This window comes from Heptranchias perlo, chromosome 14 (assembly GCF_035084215.1).
Source record: "Heptranchias perlo isolate sHepPer1 chromosome 14, sHepPer1.hap1, whole genome shotgun sequence".
In the NCBI taxonomy this organism is placed as follows: Eukaryota; Metazoa; Chordata; class Chondrichthyes; order Hexanchiformes; family Hexanchidae; genus Heptranchias; species Heptranchias perlo.
In genome coordinates this window covers 3,802,786-3,819,533 of record NC_090338.1, presented here as the reverse complement: position 1 = coordinate 3,819,533, position 16,748 = coordinate 3,802,786, and the positions used below count along the sequence as shown (strand labels likewise).

The window sequence follows — 16,748 nt, the reverse complement described above, 5'->3', positions numbered from 1 at the left end:
AACTGAATTTAATAAATCTGCCAATTTGTGGGCTGACGCCAGAAAAATGACCACGAGAGGCTGCCGGATTTTCATAAAAATCCAACTGGTTCACTAATGTCCTTCAGAGAAGGGAACTTGGTGCCCCAACCCGGTCTGGCCTAAACGTGACTCCATTCCCACATGATGTGGTTGAGTGTTCATGCAATAAATACTGCCCTTCAGAGTTGCCCACAACCCAAGAACAAATATAAACAAAAATTAAAACTCCTCAATACAATTACCCTCTTATGACTCCATCTCTGTAGTTATTATAACGTATATGCTAAAAATTCTGATTTGATGTACACGTAAAAGATTTGCTCTTATGTAGCACCTCACCACTTTTACGTATACATCAAATGCCTTAAATACTGAATTACTTTGAAGTACTGAAATAAAACGACGAGTTTAGTTAAATGTCATTACTAAAATAAGTATGTCCTATCCACAAAAAAAACAGGACAAATTTCGTCCAGCCATTTACTGCCCTATCAGATGTGGAAAACTATAAGTTTTGCCTGACTAAATTGACTTTCTAATACACTTAAACCATAAAGCTGACCATATTAATGTAGAAGTACTGAACCATAAAAGAAGCAAAGCATGATGGAATAAGTTGACCATGTTAGCTGACCAGCTGAATACAATAGAACGCTTATGTTCGGTTCCCAGCAAAGACACACAGAAGAGCTATTGTCTGCTTATGAGATAACTGTCTGACTAGCAGAAATGAATGACCATATAGCCTTGAGACTGAGTACAGAACTGATAATAAAGACACTTTCTTAGGGGAAAGCCACTTTCCCCAGACATTGTCTCGTGATGTTGAACAGGCATGGGAACCATAAGGGTGGGTTCTCTAATTTTGATTGACGAACCACTTGAACCAATGAGAGTGTACATGTACGCCCATATTCTATGATGGACAGACATTACTAATTGAACTGTATAAAAGTTAACCATTTCATCTGCTCAGCGAAGAGGTGGTTCCAACCATTGCTTGGACACAGCTTCCAACTTGTACAAGTTTCTTAATAAATTCTTACTTGTCTGAATTAAGTGTTTGGAGTTAATGCATTATGTATAATAGGTAATTAAGTTTTCGACAGTTTCTTGGAGGTCCCACCGAGATCGCTTGTGATCTCCGGTAACTACGGACACAAGTTGTCTGTATGAACCCAGACACACAGCGATTGGATAAGTGAATGCATTAACTGACGTAACTAATTCTTCTGTTTGCCTTTAGGAATTGGAAGGCGATCATTAGAAATGTGTTTCGTATAGACAAGGAAAGAAAAAGGGGACAGAGTGTGACGCGCGACAGATTACTCAATATTGTCAGCTGCGGTGTTGTAGTAACGGGCTGAGAGAGAGCAATAACGGAGTAGATCTGTGAATACCAGTGACTAGAGTGAAGTTGAGGTCGTGGTAAGGACCAACAGACTGTCAGCTCCTAGTGAAGGCGCCAGGAAAAAGGTGCCAGGAAAAGAGGTAACCGGTTGCAGACTTGTTTTTTATAAAAAAAATTTTTAGTGTAAAGTTGTAATTTGGACAAGCGCAGACTAGATGTTGCGTAATTCTGAAAAGTGTGAAATTGCAAGTCTGTAGTGGCGACAAACGCAGACTGGTGTGGATGTCGTGGATTCGGGAAAATGTGAAATTCTGGTTTACCTGAATTAAGTGTTTCGGTACATAAAGGGCAAAAGGGTAACTAGGGAGAGAGTAGGGCCTCTTAAGGATCAACAAGGTCATCTATGTGCGGAACCACAAGAGATGGGTGAGATCCTGAATGAATATTTCACATCGGTATTTACGGTTGAGAAAGGCATGGATGTTAGGGAACTTGGGGAAATAAATAGTGATGTCTTGAGGAGTGTACATATTACAGAGAGGGAGGTGCTGGAAGTCTTAACGCGCATCAAGGTAGATAAATCTCCGGGACCTGATGAAATGTATCCCAGGACGTTATGGGAGGTTAGGGAGGAAATTGCGTGTCCCCTAGCAGAGATATTTGAATCATCCACCGCTACAGGTGAGGTGCCTGAAGATTGGAGGGTAGCAAATGTTGTGCCTTTGTTTAAGAAGGGCGGCAGGGAAAAGCCTGGGAACTACAGACCAGTGAGCCTGACATCTGTAGTGGGTAAGTTGTTAGAGGGTATTCTGAGGGACAGGATCTACAGGCATTTGGAGAGGCAGGGACTAATTAGGAACAGTCAGCATGGTTTTGTGAGAGGAAAATCATGTCTCACGAATTTGATTGAGTTTTTTGAAGGGGTAACCAAGAAGATAGATGAGGGCTGTGCAGTAGACGTGGTCTACATGGACTTCAGCAAAGCATTTGACAAGGTACCGCAAGGTAGGTTGTTACATAAGGTTAAATCTCATGGGATCCAAGGTGAGGTAGCCAATTGGATACAAAATTGGCTTGACGACAGAAGACAGAGGGTGGTTGTCGAGGGTTGTTTTTCAAACTGGATGCCTGTGTCCAGCGGTGTGCCTCAGGGATCGGTGCTGGGTCCGCTGTTATTTGTTATTTATATTAATGATTTGGATGAGAATTTAGGAGGCATGGTTAGTAAGTTTGCAGATGACACCAAGATTGGTGGCATTGTGGACAGTGAAGAAGGTTATCTAGGATTGCAACGGGATCTTGATAAATTGGGCCAGTGGGCCGATGAATGGCAGATGGAGTTTAATTTAGATAAATGTGAGGTGATGCATTTTGGTAGATCGAATCGGGCCAGGACCTACTCCGTTAATGGTAGGGCGTTGGGGAGAGTTATAGAACAAAGAGATCTGGGAGTACAGATTCATAGCTCCTTGAAAGTGGAGTCACAGGTGGATAGGGTGGTGAAGAAGGCATTCAGCATGCTTGGTTTCATTGGTCAGAACATTGAATGCAGGAGTTGGGATGTCTTGTTGAAGTTGTACAGGGCATTGGTGAGGCCACACTTGGAGTACTGTGTACAGTTCTGGTCACCCTATTATAGAAAGGATATTATTAAACTAGAAAGAGTGCAGAAAAGATTTACGAGGATGCTACCGGGACTTGATGGTTTGACTTACAGGGAGAGGTTAGACAGACTGGGACTTTTTTCCCTGGAGAGTAGGAGGTTAAGGGGAGATCTTATAGAAGTCTATAAAATAATGAGGGGCATAGATAAGGTCGATAGTCAAAATCTTTTCCCAAAGGTAGGGGAGTCTATAACGAGGGGGCACAGATTTAAGGTGAGAGGGGAGAGATACAAAAGGGTCCAGAGGGGCAATTTTTTCACTCAAAGGGTGGTGAATGTCTGGAACGAGCTGCCAGAGGCAGTAGTAGAGGCGGGTACAATTTTGTCTTTTAAAAAGCATTTGGACAGTTACATGGGTAAGATGGGTATCGAGGGATATGGGCCAAGTGCAGGCAATTGGGACTAGCTTAGTGGTATAAACTGGGCGACATGGACATGTTGGGCCGAAGGGCCTGTTTCCATGTTGTAACTTCTATGATTCTATGATTCTATGCTCAAGGGAAGGAGCACTTTAAAAAAAAGTCTTGCGTAAGTCAGCTGATTCAACTAAGTGCAGACGTTTCTCTCACGCACCTAGCCTGGGCTGGTTATTGGGGCCAGGACCCTGGAGTGGGTGTGGAGAACACATGACATCTTGTCCAATCAGCTGAATTATCAAGTATAGAATTGTGATAGTTAAGATAGGCCTTGATTGTTGTGTAATTACAGTGTGGAGGAACTATAAGCAAAATCCCTAAAAAAGGGAACACCTGCTGCTTACATGTACAGAAACTTTGGGAAAGAAACAACTGACGAGTTGATAGTTTGGTCCAAATAGACCAGAACTAAGAAATATCCCTTTCCCAAAGACGGTGCATTTAATATGGATAGAATTAAGTGACTAGAAAAATGTTTAAAAGACGGAGACCCGGAAAAGAAAGGGTCCTTTTGTTTTGGCGTACTGTCTCTTTAAAAAAAGCCTGTCCTGATTGTGAGCGTTTTATCGGTGTTGTGGGCCACGCCCCCTTCTTACTGCGTCTTACGTGTTTTCTTCTTTTGTGTGATGTATCTGTTTTGTCTTGTGTTTGATTCTGATATTACTGAATTAAAATTGGAGTTATTGAGGTTAAGTGACCAATTAAATTCTGATTCTTGTAAAATGTGAGCATGTCAAATTCCAGACATGGGATCTTCTAAAAATTGGCATTTTGAATTTTTTTATCTTGTGGTTGGCTGTGAAAAAAAAGGTTAAAAAAAAAATTAACGAGACAGATAAAAAAAACCCAACTATCTGGTATCACCGTGATAGGAAAAGTCGGAAAGCTGGAACAGCTCGGAGCGTTGATTATAATCACACCCACGAAAAGTAAAAAAAAAATGAATTGGACAGCAAATTATAAAACTTACGGAGCAAGGTGAACCTGGACGGGGGTTGATCACAGCAGTCTGGAGGTGCTGGACCAGCTGTGGGCTGAAGTGTACGATGGGAGATGTTGCTTCCCGGTATGAATTTTTTTTAAAAAAGAATTTATGTGAAAATTACGTTGACGTATGCTGAGAACGCTGCGTGAATCTGATAACCCCTTCTCAGAGGGAGAAGTATCGAATTACTGTTACACGAGAGAGCCAGTTTATATTAACCCCTTCCATCCCAAGAAGCCAGACTGTCATGCCAAGAGCAGTTCAAACAGATAGAAATGACCCAGTCGGTTGAGAACTGTCTGAGGCTTGCCCAGAACACAGGTGAACATGAGGTAACAATTGGTATAGGTTAGACAATTGGAAGTCCATTACTTGAGCTATGTACTGACACAGGGTACTAAACGCCTATCAGTTTTACCCCACCACAGTATGATAACGAAGTTCGACAAGTTCTGGGGCTATTCAATTTCATTTGAAACTAATAGTAGCTCCAATACAAGATGTGACCAAAGAGGGGAGACCTTCCCTGACAAATTATATAACTCGCATTGAGAATTCTAAGAAAATTCAACAATTATATCAACACCTCCTAACTCAAGTGTTAAAACAAAGCGAGACATGGAATGGAGGTGGACATCGTAAAAGAGATAGATTTGTACATCTTGAAAACACAGAGATTAGGACTTGGAGTTAGAAATTACAGTCTGCAGTCCTACATACATCTGTATGTGGGAGAGACAGTGTTTATTTCAGACAGGCTGCGTGCTCCAGAGAGAGAGAGAGAGAGAGGGACTAGGCAATTTCTCTCTCCTGTTTTATTTTCTGGATTTGTTTCGGGTAAAAGGATTATTCCTTTGGATAAATAAATAATAAATGATGATTTGACAAATTAACCACTTGGGCTCTCAAGAAGAGCCGCAATGGATTTTCTGTGTTTCTTTTAAAACAGGTGACCCTGTTTTTTTTGGGACCACGTGAGTGTTGATGGTGCAGGATTACCAACAGTAGTTACAAAGTTACGGTGCAACCTTTGCTGGAGAAATTTGGTGCAGGAAACGATCCAGTGGTGTTAAAGATTTAAGACTTTAGCTGCAGACATCAGCAGATACCAAATGTCACAGCGTGGTGATATCAACCTGATTCTCTTCTTTTGAAAACATTTTGATTTGTTTTGTTTTAACCCATTTATTGTCTTCCAAGACAGAGTGCTTGAGGTGGGAAGATATGGGAGTTACATCCAAAAGTAATTACAAGTACTTCTGTCTCTACTATAAAACTACAAAGCCTGGACATAATTTGTTTCTGAAATTGGAATTGATAAGAAAAATTTACTTGTAATTTAAGGGGATAATCAAATTATATTTTAAAATAAAAGAAGTCCAGTCTAAATGGTTCCTATTGAATGCTGTGTATCAAGGAAGAATTCTTTTCGAGAGGGAAGAACATTTTACATTGACAAGTCCTGTCAGTCCAACAATACTGCTCTCAAGTTGGGATAATTGTGAAATGATAGAAGGGACTCGGGCACAATGTAGTGGGATATTTTGGGAAATGAAAAGCGGTTCAAGAAGAAATTACGTAAAATAAACAAATTTTGGGATATTGGAGCTGACTGTAAATATTGTATCGGACAGTAACATTGATTTAGCAACATTAGATCAAAAGGTCAGAGATTTAGGGTCTCGCATTAAAGATATATTTAAAAATAAATGAAATACAGATAAGGAATTGTCTAAGGATCAAATACTGATCATACATTTGCACAGGATAGCTACAGTGCTAGAAACACATGCCCAAACCATTAATAAATTAATAAAAGAGGAATATAACGTATCTTAGCAGGCGGCTGCTAATGACATCCGCAGTACATATGGTAACTGGATTGTGGAACAGACACGAGAGAACCTAGCCCAGATACAGGCAGGGGAAGTACCCTTATGGATAACAAATCAACAAACTGAGGGTGAGCCTGACCTGTGGGCATGATGGAGGTGGTACCTCCAAGCGGCTGTTAGCAAACAAGAACATCACCCCTTGCCAATTCAGGGCAATGGTGCGAGTGTACCCCACTCAAGTGGAGTGTAAACCTGACGGAGGAGGGCTCCTAGGGTTGGTACTAGTAATACCGCGGATGGCACCCGAAACCCAGGGACGAGAGGTGTACCAAGTACAGAATATTGGGGTAGTGAAGGACGGAATGCACAGATCCCATCACAATATGTTACCATATGCTGAAAATTTTTTTTTTAAAGGGAATTTGGCTGAAACAAAATTAAAGGGATGTGTTACTAGACATGCTGTCACTGTATGTCCACAGCCCAGAAGCACAGTGTGGGTTTAACAATACCGGTACCATGGAAGCCCTAGAGGCGGATCTAAAACCCACTCAAGTGGCATATGCCGGAGATGGCGAATTTGAAAACGTTTAAATATGCCAATCTAACTTGTGATATTTTAAGTCCAGAATTCTACTCCATTCCTGAAGTCCTGGTTCGGATTGGACCCGAGGAACTGGTAGAGATACACTGGCATAACCTCACCACCTTACAAGTTTCTGAGAATGTCAAAAAGGACTTAAAAGAATATCAGGACACATTTAGGTATCTGACACCCCTGTTGCCTAAATACTTGAGAGCATTGCGAATGGAGATACGCCTCTCCCAGAAGGTTTATTATAACCTACAACAGGACAATAAAAACATTAAGCATGACATTGACCAAATTAAAGTCACCACTTGGTGAGATGACCTCTGGAATTTGGGACTGAATATACAAATCCATCCTTGGATTAGATTAATTTCACATGTATTAGTCGTAGTGCAGTTTGTTGCAATATAATTCTTGATTTTCATTGCATGTAATAAATGTAAGCAGAGGATGAAGGGTTTGGCAAAGATAGTAAAACAGAGCCTGGGTGAGAATGTCCCCATTGTCTCTGTGATTTCAACTAAGAAAACATCTTAGTGGTACCGGGAGTAGTACCCGCTGGGGTAAGGTGCATGTAAAAGGGAAGACAATCATAGTTTGATAGGATTATCAGATGCTCTGCCTCTCTTCCACCCGGACTGGTGGCCAACACGAAGGGAACCTGGTTAAGATGAGGTACAGCATCTAACGGGATATTGTAGGGATAAAATTTGGATTAAGGGAAAAAAAGGGGTGGGTCCCAATCTCGAGTTCAAAGGTCAGGCCTAGTAGTTGATTAATTAACCCATAAATCCCCATACAAGGACCCCAGTGGTGGCGTACCAGAGAAAAAAAAACTGACTGATTAATTAAACTGTTATAAGAGACTGTTGCAGCATGGCATGTCCTAAACTTTTAAATCAAATGAGAATAATTGGCTCGGCATGCCTGATCGTGTGGGTGGGAACTGGCATAAAACCTGCTACAACCCCTGCTGCAAGCAGACTCAACCGTGTTTCAAGAGAACTGCATGTCAATACCTTTTTATACATGTCATATACGTATGTAAAACGTCAAGGCAAGTTGCTGGGTGTGCTCACATATCCCAATTCAATCCAAGGGAGGCATTCCACTCAGACCAGTCCCCCTAACTTCCCAAGAAATGATGTGGAGATGCCGGTGATGGACTGGGGTTGACAATTGTAAACAATTTTACAACACCAAGTTATAGTCCAGCAATTTTATTTTAAATTCACAAGCTTTCGGAGATTTTCTCCTTCCTCAGGCAAATGTTTCAAGAGCTCCTTGAAGCCTACACATTTATACATATTGAACAATACATGGTGTTTACAGACTGCCCCTGCAACTGCCCGTTGCCAAGGCAATCACCGTGTTCAGACAGAGAGGTGTCACCTGCAGAACCCCCGAATACACATTCAACAAAAAAACAAACAGGGAAAAAAAACAGAGAAAAAAAAACACAGAGAGGCAGAAACATCCGGAAGGCAGAGAGAGCCAGCAAATGACCCATTATATTAAAAACAGATAACATTTGTTCGCGAATGTGTATTTGTTGAATGTGTATTCGGGGGTTCTGCAGGTGACACCTCTCTGTCTGAACACGGTGATTGCCTTGGCAACGGGCAGTTGCAGGGGCAGTCTGTAAACACCATGTATTGTTCAATATGTATAAATGCGTAGGCTTCAAGGAGCTCTTGAAACATTTGCCTGAGGAAGGAGAAAATCTCCGAAAGCTTGTGAATTTAAAATAAAATTGCTGGACTATAACTTGGTGTTGTAAAATTGTTTACAATTCCCAAGAAATAGCAGAGTGGGTAATAAATCAAATTGAAATTAATGGGAACAGAATGCGAGATAGTGGCTGGATGAGTGCGAGAACAAATAAGACAATGTTTGTGAGAAAGCAATGGAAGGGGTACACAATCACAACAAAATGTGAAACCAGATTTCAAGGGTGGTACCAACCTAATTACGATCAGACCCATAAACCTTTTTTAATCCTTACAAATACACCAAGAACTAATGGAGCAATATGTTTGAATAAGAATTCAGTAGGGGGTGATATAATGGGATGGAGTAATTGCACTCAGTATATAAATATGACAGTAACCAGCATCAGTAGTACCATCAGATGGAAGTCTTGCACAGGTGGCCAAATTTACATAGATAGAATAAACAAAGAATTCCCCTGAAATTACTGCGTATAATGAAACCTACTTTATTTGTGGCCACAAGACATACCCATGGTTGCCTCAAAGATGGACAGGATCATGTTACTTGGGATATGTGATCCCATATGTCCGACACTCATCATCCCTGCCTCAATATCCTGCTGGGCAACGAGTAAAGAGGGTAATTACTGAGGCCGACCGATTCTGGGCCATTGCTTTCCCTAGGTGGGGAGTGAGCATGGCCACCAGAGAAATTATTAAATCAGCCAATATCCGGGAAATAGTTGCTAATGATACGGCAGAAGCCTTAAAGGAAATAAGCGCAGAAATGATAGCCATTCGTACGGTCACCTTACAAAACCGTATGGCACTTGATTACCTGTTGGCAGAGAAAGGAGGAACATGCGCACTAATTGGATCTGAATGTTGTACCTACATACCTGATAGTTCAGAGAATATTACTAATTTGGCCAATCACATCCAAAGGGAAGTTGAGAAATTCAAGCAGCCCCCCTCATTCACTCTTTGGGGCTGGGCAACAGGATGGCTGGGTTCTATTGGGACTTCTCTAGTTCAGGGACTAGTCATATTTGTTGTTATAATTCTTATAGCCTATTGCTTTGTCAAATGCTGCTGTGTTATGATGTCCAACCTGGGTACACATATAGCGCCCACAAATTTGATGGTGCAAGTAGGGGTGACACAGGATGAGGTGACACAGGAGTTTGAACGTCTGGGTGGAATAATGCCTTATTAAAGTGTTGTCCTTTTATATATATATTATATTTATATTTATATATATATATATATATATATATAGGACAAAAGGTGGGGATGTGGAAAACTATAAGTTTTGCCTGGCTAAATTGACTTTCTAATACACTTAAACCATAAAGCTGACCATATTAATGTAGAAGTACTGAACCATAAAAGAAGCAAAGCATGATGGAATAAGTTGGCCACGTTAGCTGACCAGCTGAATACAATAGAACGCTTATGTTCGGTTCCCAGCAAAGACACACAGAAGAGCTATTGTCTGCTTATGAGATAACTGTCTGACTAGCAGAAATGAATGACCATATAGCCTTGAGACTGAGTACAGAACTGATAATAAAGACACTTTCTTAGGGGAAAGCCACTTTCCCCAGACATTGTCTCGTGATGTTGAACAGGCATGGGAACCAAAAGGGTAGGTTCCCTAATTTTGATTGACGAACCACTTGAACCAATGAGAGTATGCATGTACGCCCATATTCTATGATGGACAGACATTACTAATTGAACTGTATAAAAGTTAACCATTTCATCTGCTCAGCGAAGAGGTGATTCCAACCATTGCTTGGACACAGCTTCCAACTTGTACAAGTTTCTTAATAAATTCTTACTTGTCTGAATTAAGTGTTTGGAGTTAATGCATTGTGTATAATAGGTAATTAAGTTTTCGACACAGCCTCCTTCCTTAATCTTCAGCAGTGATGGAAGGAGTAGTCAAAGCATCGTCAAACGACACCTGCTCCACAAAAAGCTGCTCATAGGCACCCTGTCTGGGTTCTGCCAGAACCAATCAGCTCCAGATCTCATTACAGCCTTGATCTAGACGCGAGCACAAGAGCTGAATGCCAGAGAGGCGAGATTAGCCGCCCTCAAGGCAGCATTCGACCGAACAGGGAGCTAAAGAGCCCTAGCAAAAACCTGAGGTCAATGGGGTCAAAGGGAAAACTGTCCAGTGGCTGGTGTCATACCTGCAAAGGATATCAGCGGGCAGTCATCACAGCCCCAGGACATCACTGTAGGAGGTCCGCAGGGATATGTCCTCGGACCATCTTCAACTACTTCATCAGGGATCTTCCCTCCATCATACGTCAGGAGTCCGGCTGTTCGTTGATGATTCCACAATGTTCAGTTTTGTTCCAAATTCTTTTGTTAATGAAGCAGCCCACACCAGCCTACATCCAGGCTTGGGCTGACAAGCAGCAATAACAGTCACGGCACATATGTGCCAAGTAGTAGCCACCTCCAACAAGAGAAAGCCCAGCCGTCTCCCCCAACCTCCTACAGCATCAACGTCGCTGAGTCCCCCAACATTAACATCTTGGGGGTTCCTACTAACCAGAGACTGACCCCTGGACCAGCCACGTCAACATCATGGCTACAAAAGCACAGGTTGGGTATTCTGCGACAAGTGGCACAGCTCATGATCTCTCAAAGCCTCTCCGTCATCTACAAGGGTCAAGTCAGGAGTGTGGTGGAATACTCACCACTTGCCTGGATGGGTGCAGTCACAAAAATACTCAGGAAATTCAACACCACCCAGGTGTCACTTGATTAGCGCTTCTGCCATTGGACTCAAATCCACTACATCTATCTTCGGCGCACTATGGCTGCAGTGTGTACGATCTACAGGATACACTGCAGCAATTCACCAAAGTTATTTTGACAGCATGTTCCTACCCTGCAACTTCTATCAAGAGGAAGGACAAGAGCAGCAATGCGATGGGGACAGCATCACCTCCAAGTCACAAATACAGGAACAGGAGGAGGCCATTTAGCCCCTTGAGCCTGTTCTGCCATTCAATGAGATCATGGCTGATCTGTGACCTAACTCCATATACCTGCATTAGCCCCATATCCCTTAATACCTTTGGTTAACAAAAATCTATACCTTAGATTTAAAATTAACAATTGAGCTAGCATCAACTGCCGTTTGCAGAAGAGAGTTCCAAACTTCTACCATCCTTTGTGTGTAGAAGTGTTCCCAACATCACTCCTGAAAGTCCTGGCTCTAACTTTTAGGTTATGTCCCCTAGTCCTAGACTCCCCAACCAGCAGAAACAGTTTCTCTCTATCTACCCTATCAGTTCCTCTTAATATCTTGAAAACTTCAATCAAATCATAGGAACAGGAGTAGGCCATTTAGCCCCTTAAGCCTGTTCCGCCATTTAATGAGATCATGGATGATCTGCGACCCACCTCCATACCATCCTGACTTGGACATATATCGGCGTTCCTTCATCGTCACTGGGTAAATATCCTGGATTTCCCTAACAACACTGTGGGACGACGATCAGCACAGGACTGCAACGACTTAAAGCGGCCCACCGCTACCGTCGCAGGGCAATCAGATATAGGCAATAAATGCAGTCTTACCAGCATCGGCCGCATCGCAAGTAAAAAATGTTTTAAAAATGCATGACATGCCACTAGTAAAATAGAACCACTGTTTAGTGACATGTCATTATTGCAATACAATGTGTTTAGTGACATGCTGAAATAAAACCATGGATGCAGTGACATGTCACTACTGAAATAAATCCATGGGTGTAGTGACCTGTCTACTGAAATAAATAGTGTTTAGTTACATCGCGACTGAAATATTATCACGTGCTTAGTGATATACCACTATTGAAATAAAAATACGGATTTAGCCACATCACTTTCTGAAATAAAACCCATACATTTAGTGCCAAGTCACTAAACCATAAGTTTAGTTACATCATTACTGAAATAAAACGAGTTTAGAAGACTTGCAAAGACTGATTGACGAAGCACAAGCCTATCAAAATCATTGCTGTATTTTCAGGCTATTGAATTAAAATAAAAGAGTGAATTTGCAGACTTAAGTGTAAATGTGTATTTATTTTGTGGATCTATAAATTCATTAAAAAAAATAAAGCTACCATCTCTGCGATGTGTTCCCTGAAGTGAGTTGCATTTGATGCCGATGGGCTGACAATTCACTACAGTTCATGGACCTGTTAATATTTTGGCAGGCTTCTTTGTAAAGAAGTGAGAAGCAAATGGATCTGATATGATTTCTGTTTTGCTTGCGAAGTGGGGGCATAGAGAAACTATTAGGAACTCCCTCCATTTGTAATAATGCAAGGTAATTTAATTACAAAATTAAATTTCACTTGAATATTATGGACAAAATAATCTACCGGGACCTGCACACAGTTTACTTTCTTGCTTGTAAATTGCCCAAGACTCACCTCACTTGTGCTCTACGCAAGCTGTCCAATTTATTCAAGGAAAGAACAGTACAACAGGGATCGCCACATACCCTTTGAATATTAGCACCTCTATATAAAAGGGTGGGAAAAAAACTTGCTGGTTGCATTTTGCTACATAAACATTTATTTCTGATGAGCTGAAACAAGAGTCAGACTGTATCTATCATGCGATTTAAAATTATACTAAATGAAAATGCAATAAGCGAGGTCCTCAAAGTTATCATCCCCCAAGAACATTAATTGATAAGATTCCCGAGGGCTAAGAACCTTACAACAGATTGTGTGTGAATGCTAAAGGAATCTCAATGTAATTTGTGTAACCAGACAAATAAAAACATAAACAAGTGTAGTTCCATTTTTTTTTAATTGAAAGACATTTCTTACAAAGCTTTCATTAAGTGGAGGAATGTGAAAAAATAACATATAAAAAATAGATTTTGCTTTAGCAGAACTCCCAGTAGCAGAAAGGCATATCCAAATGCTCTGTTATAACAGCAGGGCTGGATTCAACACGACAGAGGCCTGGGGACAGAAGGAAAACTTTATTAAAAGCTATGCTATAAAAAGGTTCATTATTTTAAGTTTTTAAAAAGTGACTTTTTTAAAAAAAAACCAATCATTCTATTATAGTTTACATAAACTGGTTATGAAATACAGGTAACCAAGAATTAATTTTATTCACACCCATTACTTCCTTTTTATATATGGTGGTGTCACTGTAAAACAAAATAAACCTCAAGTCAAGTCTCAACACCAGTGTCAGCTTAGCTCAGTTGGTAGACTCTCGCCTCTGAAAGAGAAAGTTGTGGGCACAAGCCCTGATCCAGTGCTTAAGCACATAATCTAGGCTGACACTTCAATGCAGTACAGACTAGGTGGTGTCTTGTCAGAGGTACTAGCCTAGTTTTTGTGATCGTAACCCATTCATTTTAAATGAGTTACCATTTATATAATGATCAGAAAGTCTAGAATTCTTGTCTTTCAACAGAGACATTAATCCGAGATCCTGCCTGCCGGTTCCGATGAATGTAAAGATCCCATGGCGCTATTTGAAGAGCAGGGGAGTTCTCCTGGTGGCCTAGCCAATATTTATCCCTCGACCAACAGCTCCAAAATAAATTAAGAGGTCATTCACCTTATTTGCTCTGTGCAAATTGGCTGCTCTGTTCACCTACATGTGACTAGATTTCAAAAGTAATTCATTGGCTGTGAAGCGCTTTGGGATGTTCTGAAAGGCGCTGTACAATTGAAAATTACTCAATAAATTAGGTTTACTTTTATTATAAAGTTCCATTAACATTTGTTTTAAGTTGAAAGTTCAACTGGAAACTGAAATTTCTATGGATAATCTGTATCATGATAGCTGCCTCCAAGAGTAATGGATACTTTTTAAAAAAATGTTCTTTTCCCAATACTATTTAAACAATAGTACGCAGATGCAAAGTAATGCTTTCATGGATACAGGATAATTTTAATGCAGAAAAAGAAAAAAAAACATACAGATCACTTTGAACACACAGGTTGTACATTAATGGTGCAGTGCCCAGCAGTGGATGGGGCTGTTTGCCAGTCCTTCAGCCTACTGGCTTATGCAGTGCTGGATTCAAGTTTACAGCTGAGCTCCTCTACGTGCTGAATTTCAGCTGAAGTCACCTTAGGGGACAGTGCTGACTTCTGTTACTCCTGCACGCCCTGTACTGGCCAGGGGTAGCGTGGCCAGTACAGGGTGTGCAGGAATAACTGGGATTGGAGGGAGGCAGCCACGTGATCTAGGATATACAATAAAGGGGAAGAAAACACTTGAAATGAGGGGGCAACCTGCAGAGTATTAAATTCTTTCTAGATAGCCAGCGCTACTTGTCCCGCTGTTCCATGGGACTGAGTAGCGGATGCAACTGGTGTAACTGAAGTAACAAAGGGTAGACAAAGATAATGCAGTAGGTGTAATATATTTGGATTCTCAAAAGGCCTTCGATAAGGTACTGCATAGTAGACTCATGACTAAGGTCAGAGCATGTGGAGTCAGGGGACACGTAGCAGAATGGATAGCAAACTGGCTGCAAAACAAAAAAGAGTAGGGGTTACACTCAGATTGGCAAAGGTGGGCAGTGGTGTTCCACAAGGATCGGTGCTGGGACCACTGTTGTTCACTATTTACATTAATGATTTGGACTCGGGAATCAGAAGTACAATTTCAAAATTTGCGGATGACACCAAGGACTGCGATAAAATACAGGAAGACATTTGCAGAATGGGCATATAATTGATGTACTTATATACAGGCATACAATATAGATAAGTGTGAGGTGGTACATTTTGGTAGGAAGAATAAGAGGGCCACACACTGCTTGGAAAATAAGAGTCTAAATGGGGTAGAGGAGCAGAGGGATCTGGGGGAACAGATATACAAATCACTAAAAGCAGCGACACAGGTTAATAAGGTCATAAAAAAAGCAAATCAAGCACTGGGGTTAATTTCTAGAGGGATAGAATTGAAAAGCCAAGAAGTTACGTTAAATTTGTCTGGAACCTTGGTTAGACCACACTTGGGGGTGATTTTAACCCCCAAGAACAGGTGGGTTGGAGTTGAAAATAGTTGTTTATTTGGGTCGCAACCGCAAAATTTTCAGACTTTGCATTCCCAGTGGGAAGCCTGTACTTTTACGCGCCCACATTAATCCCGGAAGTGAAGCCGGGTTGCAGTCGCGACCCAAAAAACAATGTTTAACTCCCACTCGCCCCCAACCCAACCATTCTTGGGGGTTAAAATCACCCCCTTGGAGTAGTGTACGCAATTCTGGTCTCCATACTATAGAAAGGATATAGAGGTACTGGAGAAGTTGCAAAAAAGATTTACCAGGATGATAACAGAATTGAGAGATTCAGGAAAGGTTGAGCAGCTGGGGTTCTTTTCTCTAGAAAAAAGACTGAGGGGTGACCTGATGGAGGTCTTTAAGATTATGAAGGGGTTTGATAGGATAGACATAGAGAAGATGTTTCCACTTGCAGGGGAGACCAAAACTAGGGGCCATAAATATAAGATAGTCACTAATAAATCCAATAGGGAATTCAGGAGAAACTTCTTTACCCAGACAGTCTTGAGAATGTGGAACTCACTACCACAAGGATTAATTGAGGCGACTAGCATAGATATATTTAAGGGGAAGCTAGATAAACACATGAGGGAGAAAGGAATAGAAGGATATGCTGATAGGGTTAGATGAAGTAAGAGGGGAGGAGGCTCGTGTGAACTATAAACACCAGCATAGATCTGTGCTGCACATTCTATATAATTTATTGTCCCATTTTACTTAAGAGACAGTGTGCGTACTGGAACTGGGTTATTTTGTAAATATGCTTATGATATCTTGCTTTAGTATCGGATTGGCTTGTTAATTGCAATTGTGCATAATTTTACGTAGCAGAGATATTTGATACTTTATAATGTAAGGATCTTCCACATTCTCCGTGGCTGGACTTTTATCCAGTTGTACCTCTTAAAAAAAAGTTAACAAGAATCATACAGCAGAAGAGGCAGCTATTTGGCCCATTATGTCTGTGCTGGCTCTTTGAAAGAGCTATCCAATTAGTTCCACTCCCGTACTCCTTTCCGATTGCCCTGCAAATTTTTCCTTTTTAAGTATATATGCAATTCATTTTTGAAAGTTACTATTGAATCTGCTTCCACCAACCTTTCAGGCAGT

The 16,748-nt window shown here is 41.1% G+C and overlaps 2 protein-coding genes across 7 annotated transcripts in view; one reads left to right on the top strand and one right to left on the bottom strand.

The window, feature by feature from the left end:
* Positions 1 to 16,748, top strand: part of LOC137332261 (uncharacterized) — a 173,260-nt gene that overhangs the window by 33,048 nt on the left and 123,464 nt on the right. The window contains exon 3 of one of the 3 annotated variants that reach the window (XR_010965619.1): positions 5,386 to 5,839. The exons of the other annotated variants lie outside the window; for them this stretch is intronic. The gene's annotated coding sequence lies outside the window, so the exon portion shown is untranslated. Of the gene's footprint in view, positions 1 to 5,385; positions 5,840 to 16,748 lie in introns of those variants that run through there. 3 annotated transcript variants of the gene reach the window in all.
* Positions 13,390 to 16,748, bottom strand: part of rnf130 (ring finger protein 130) — a 179,885-nt gene continuing 176,526 nt past the window's right edge. For all 4 annotated transcript variants that reach the window (XM_067995963.1, XM_067995960.1, XM_067995961.1 and 1 more), the window contains one exon: positions 13,390 to 13,566. In XM_067995963.1, the coding sequence (XP_067852064.1) occupies positions 13,487 to 13,566 (80 nt within the window). In that variant the 3' untranslated portion in view covers positions 13,390 to 13,486. The remainder of the gene's footprint in view (positions 13,567 to 16,748) is intronic.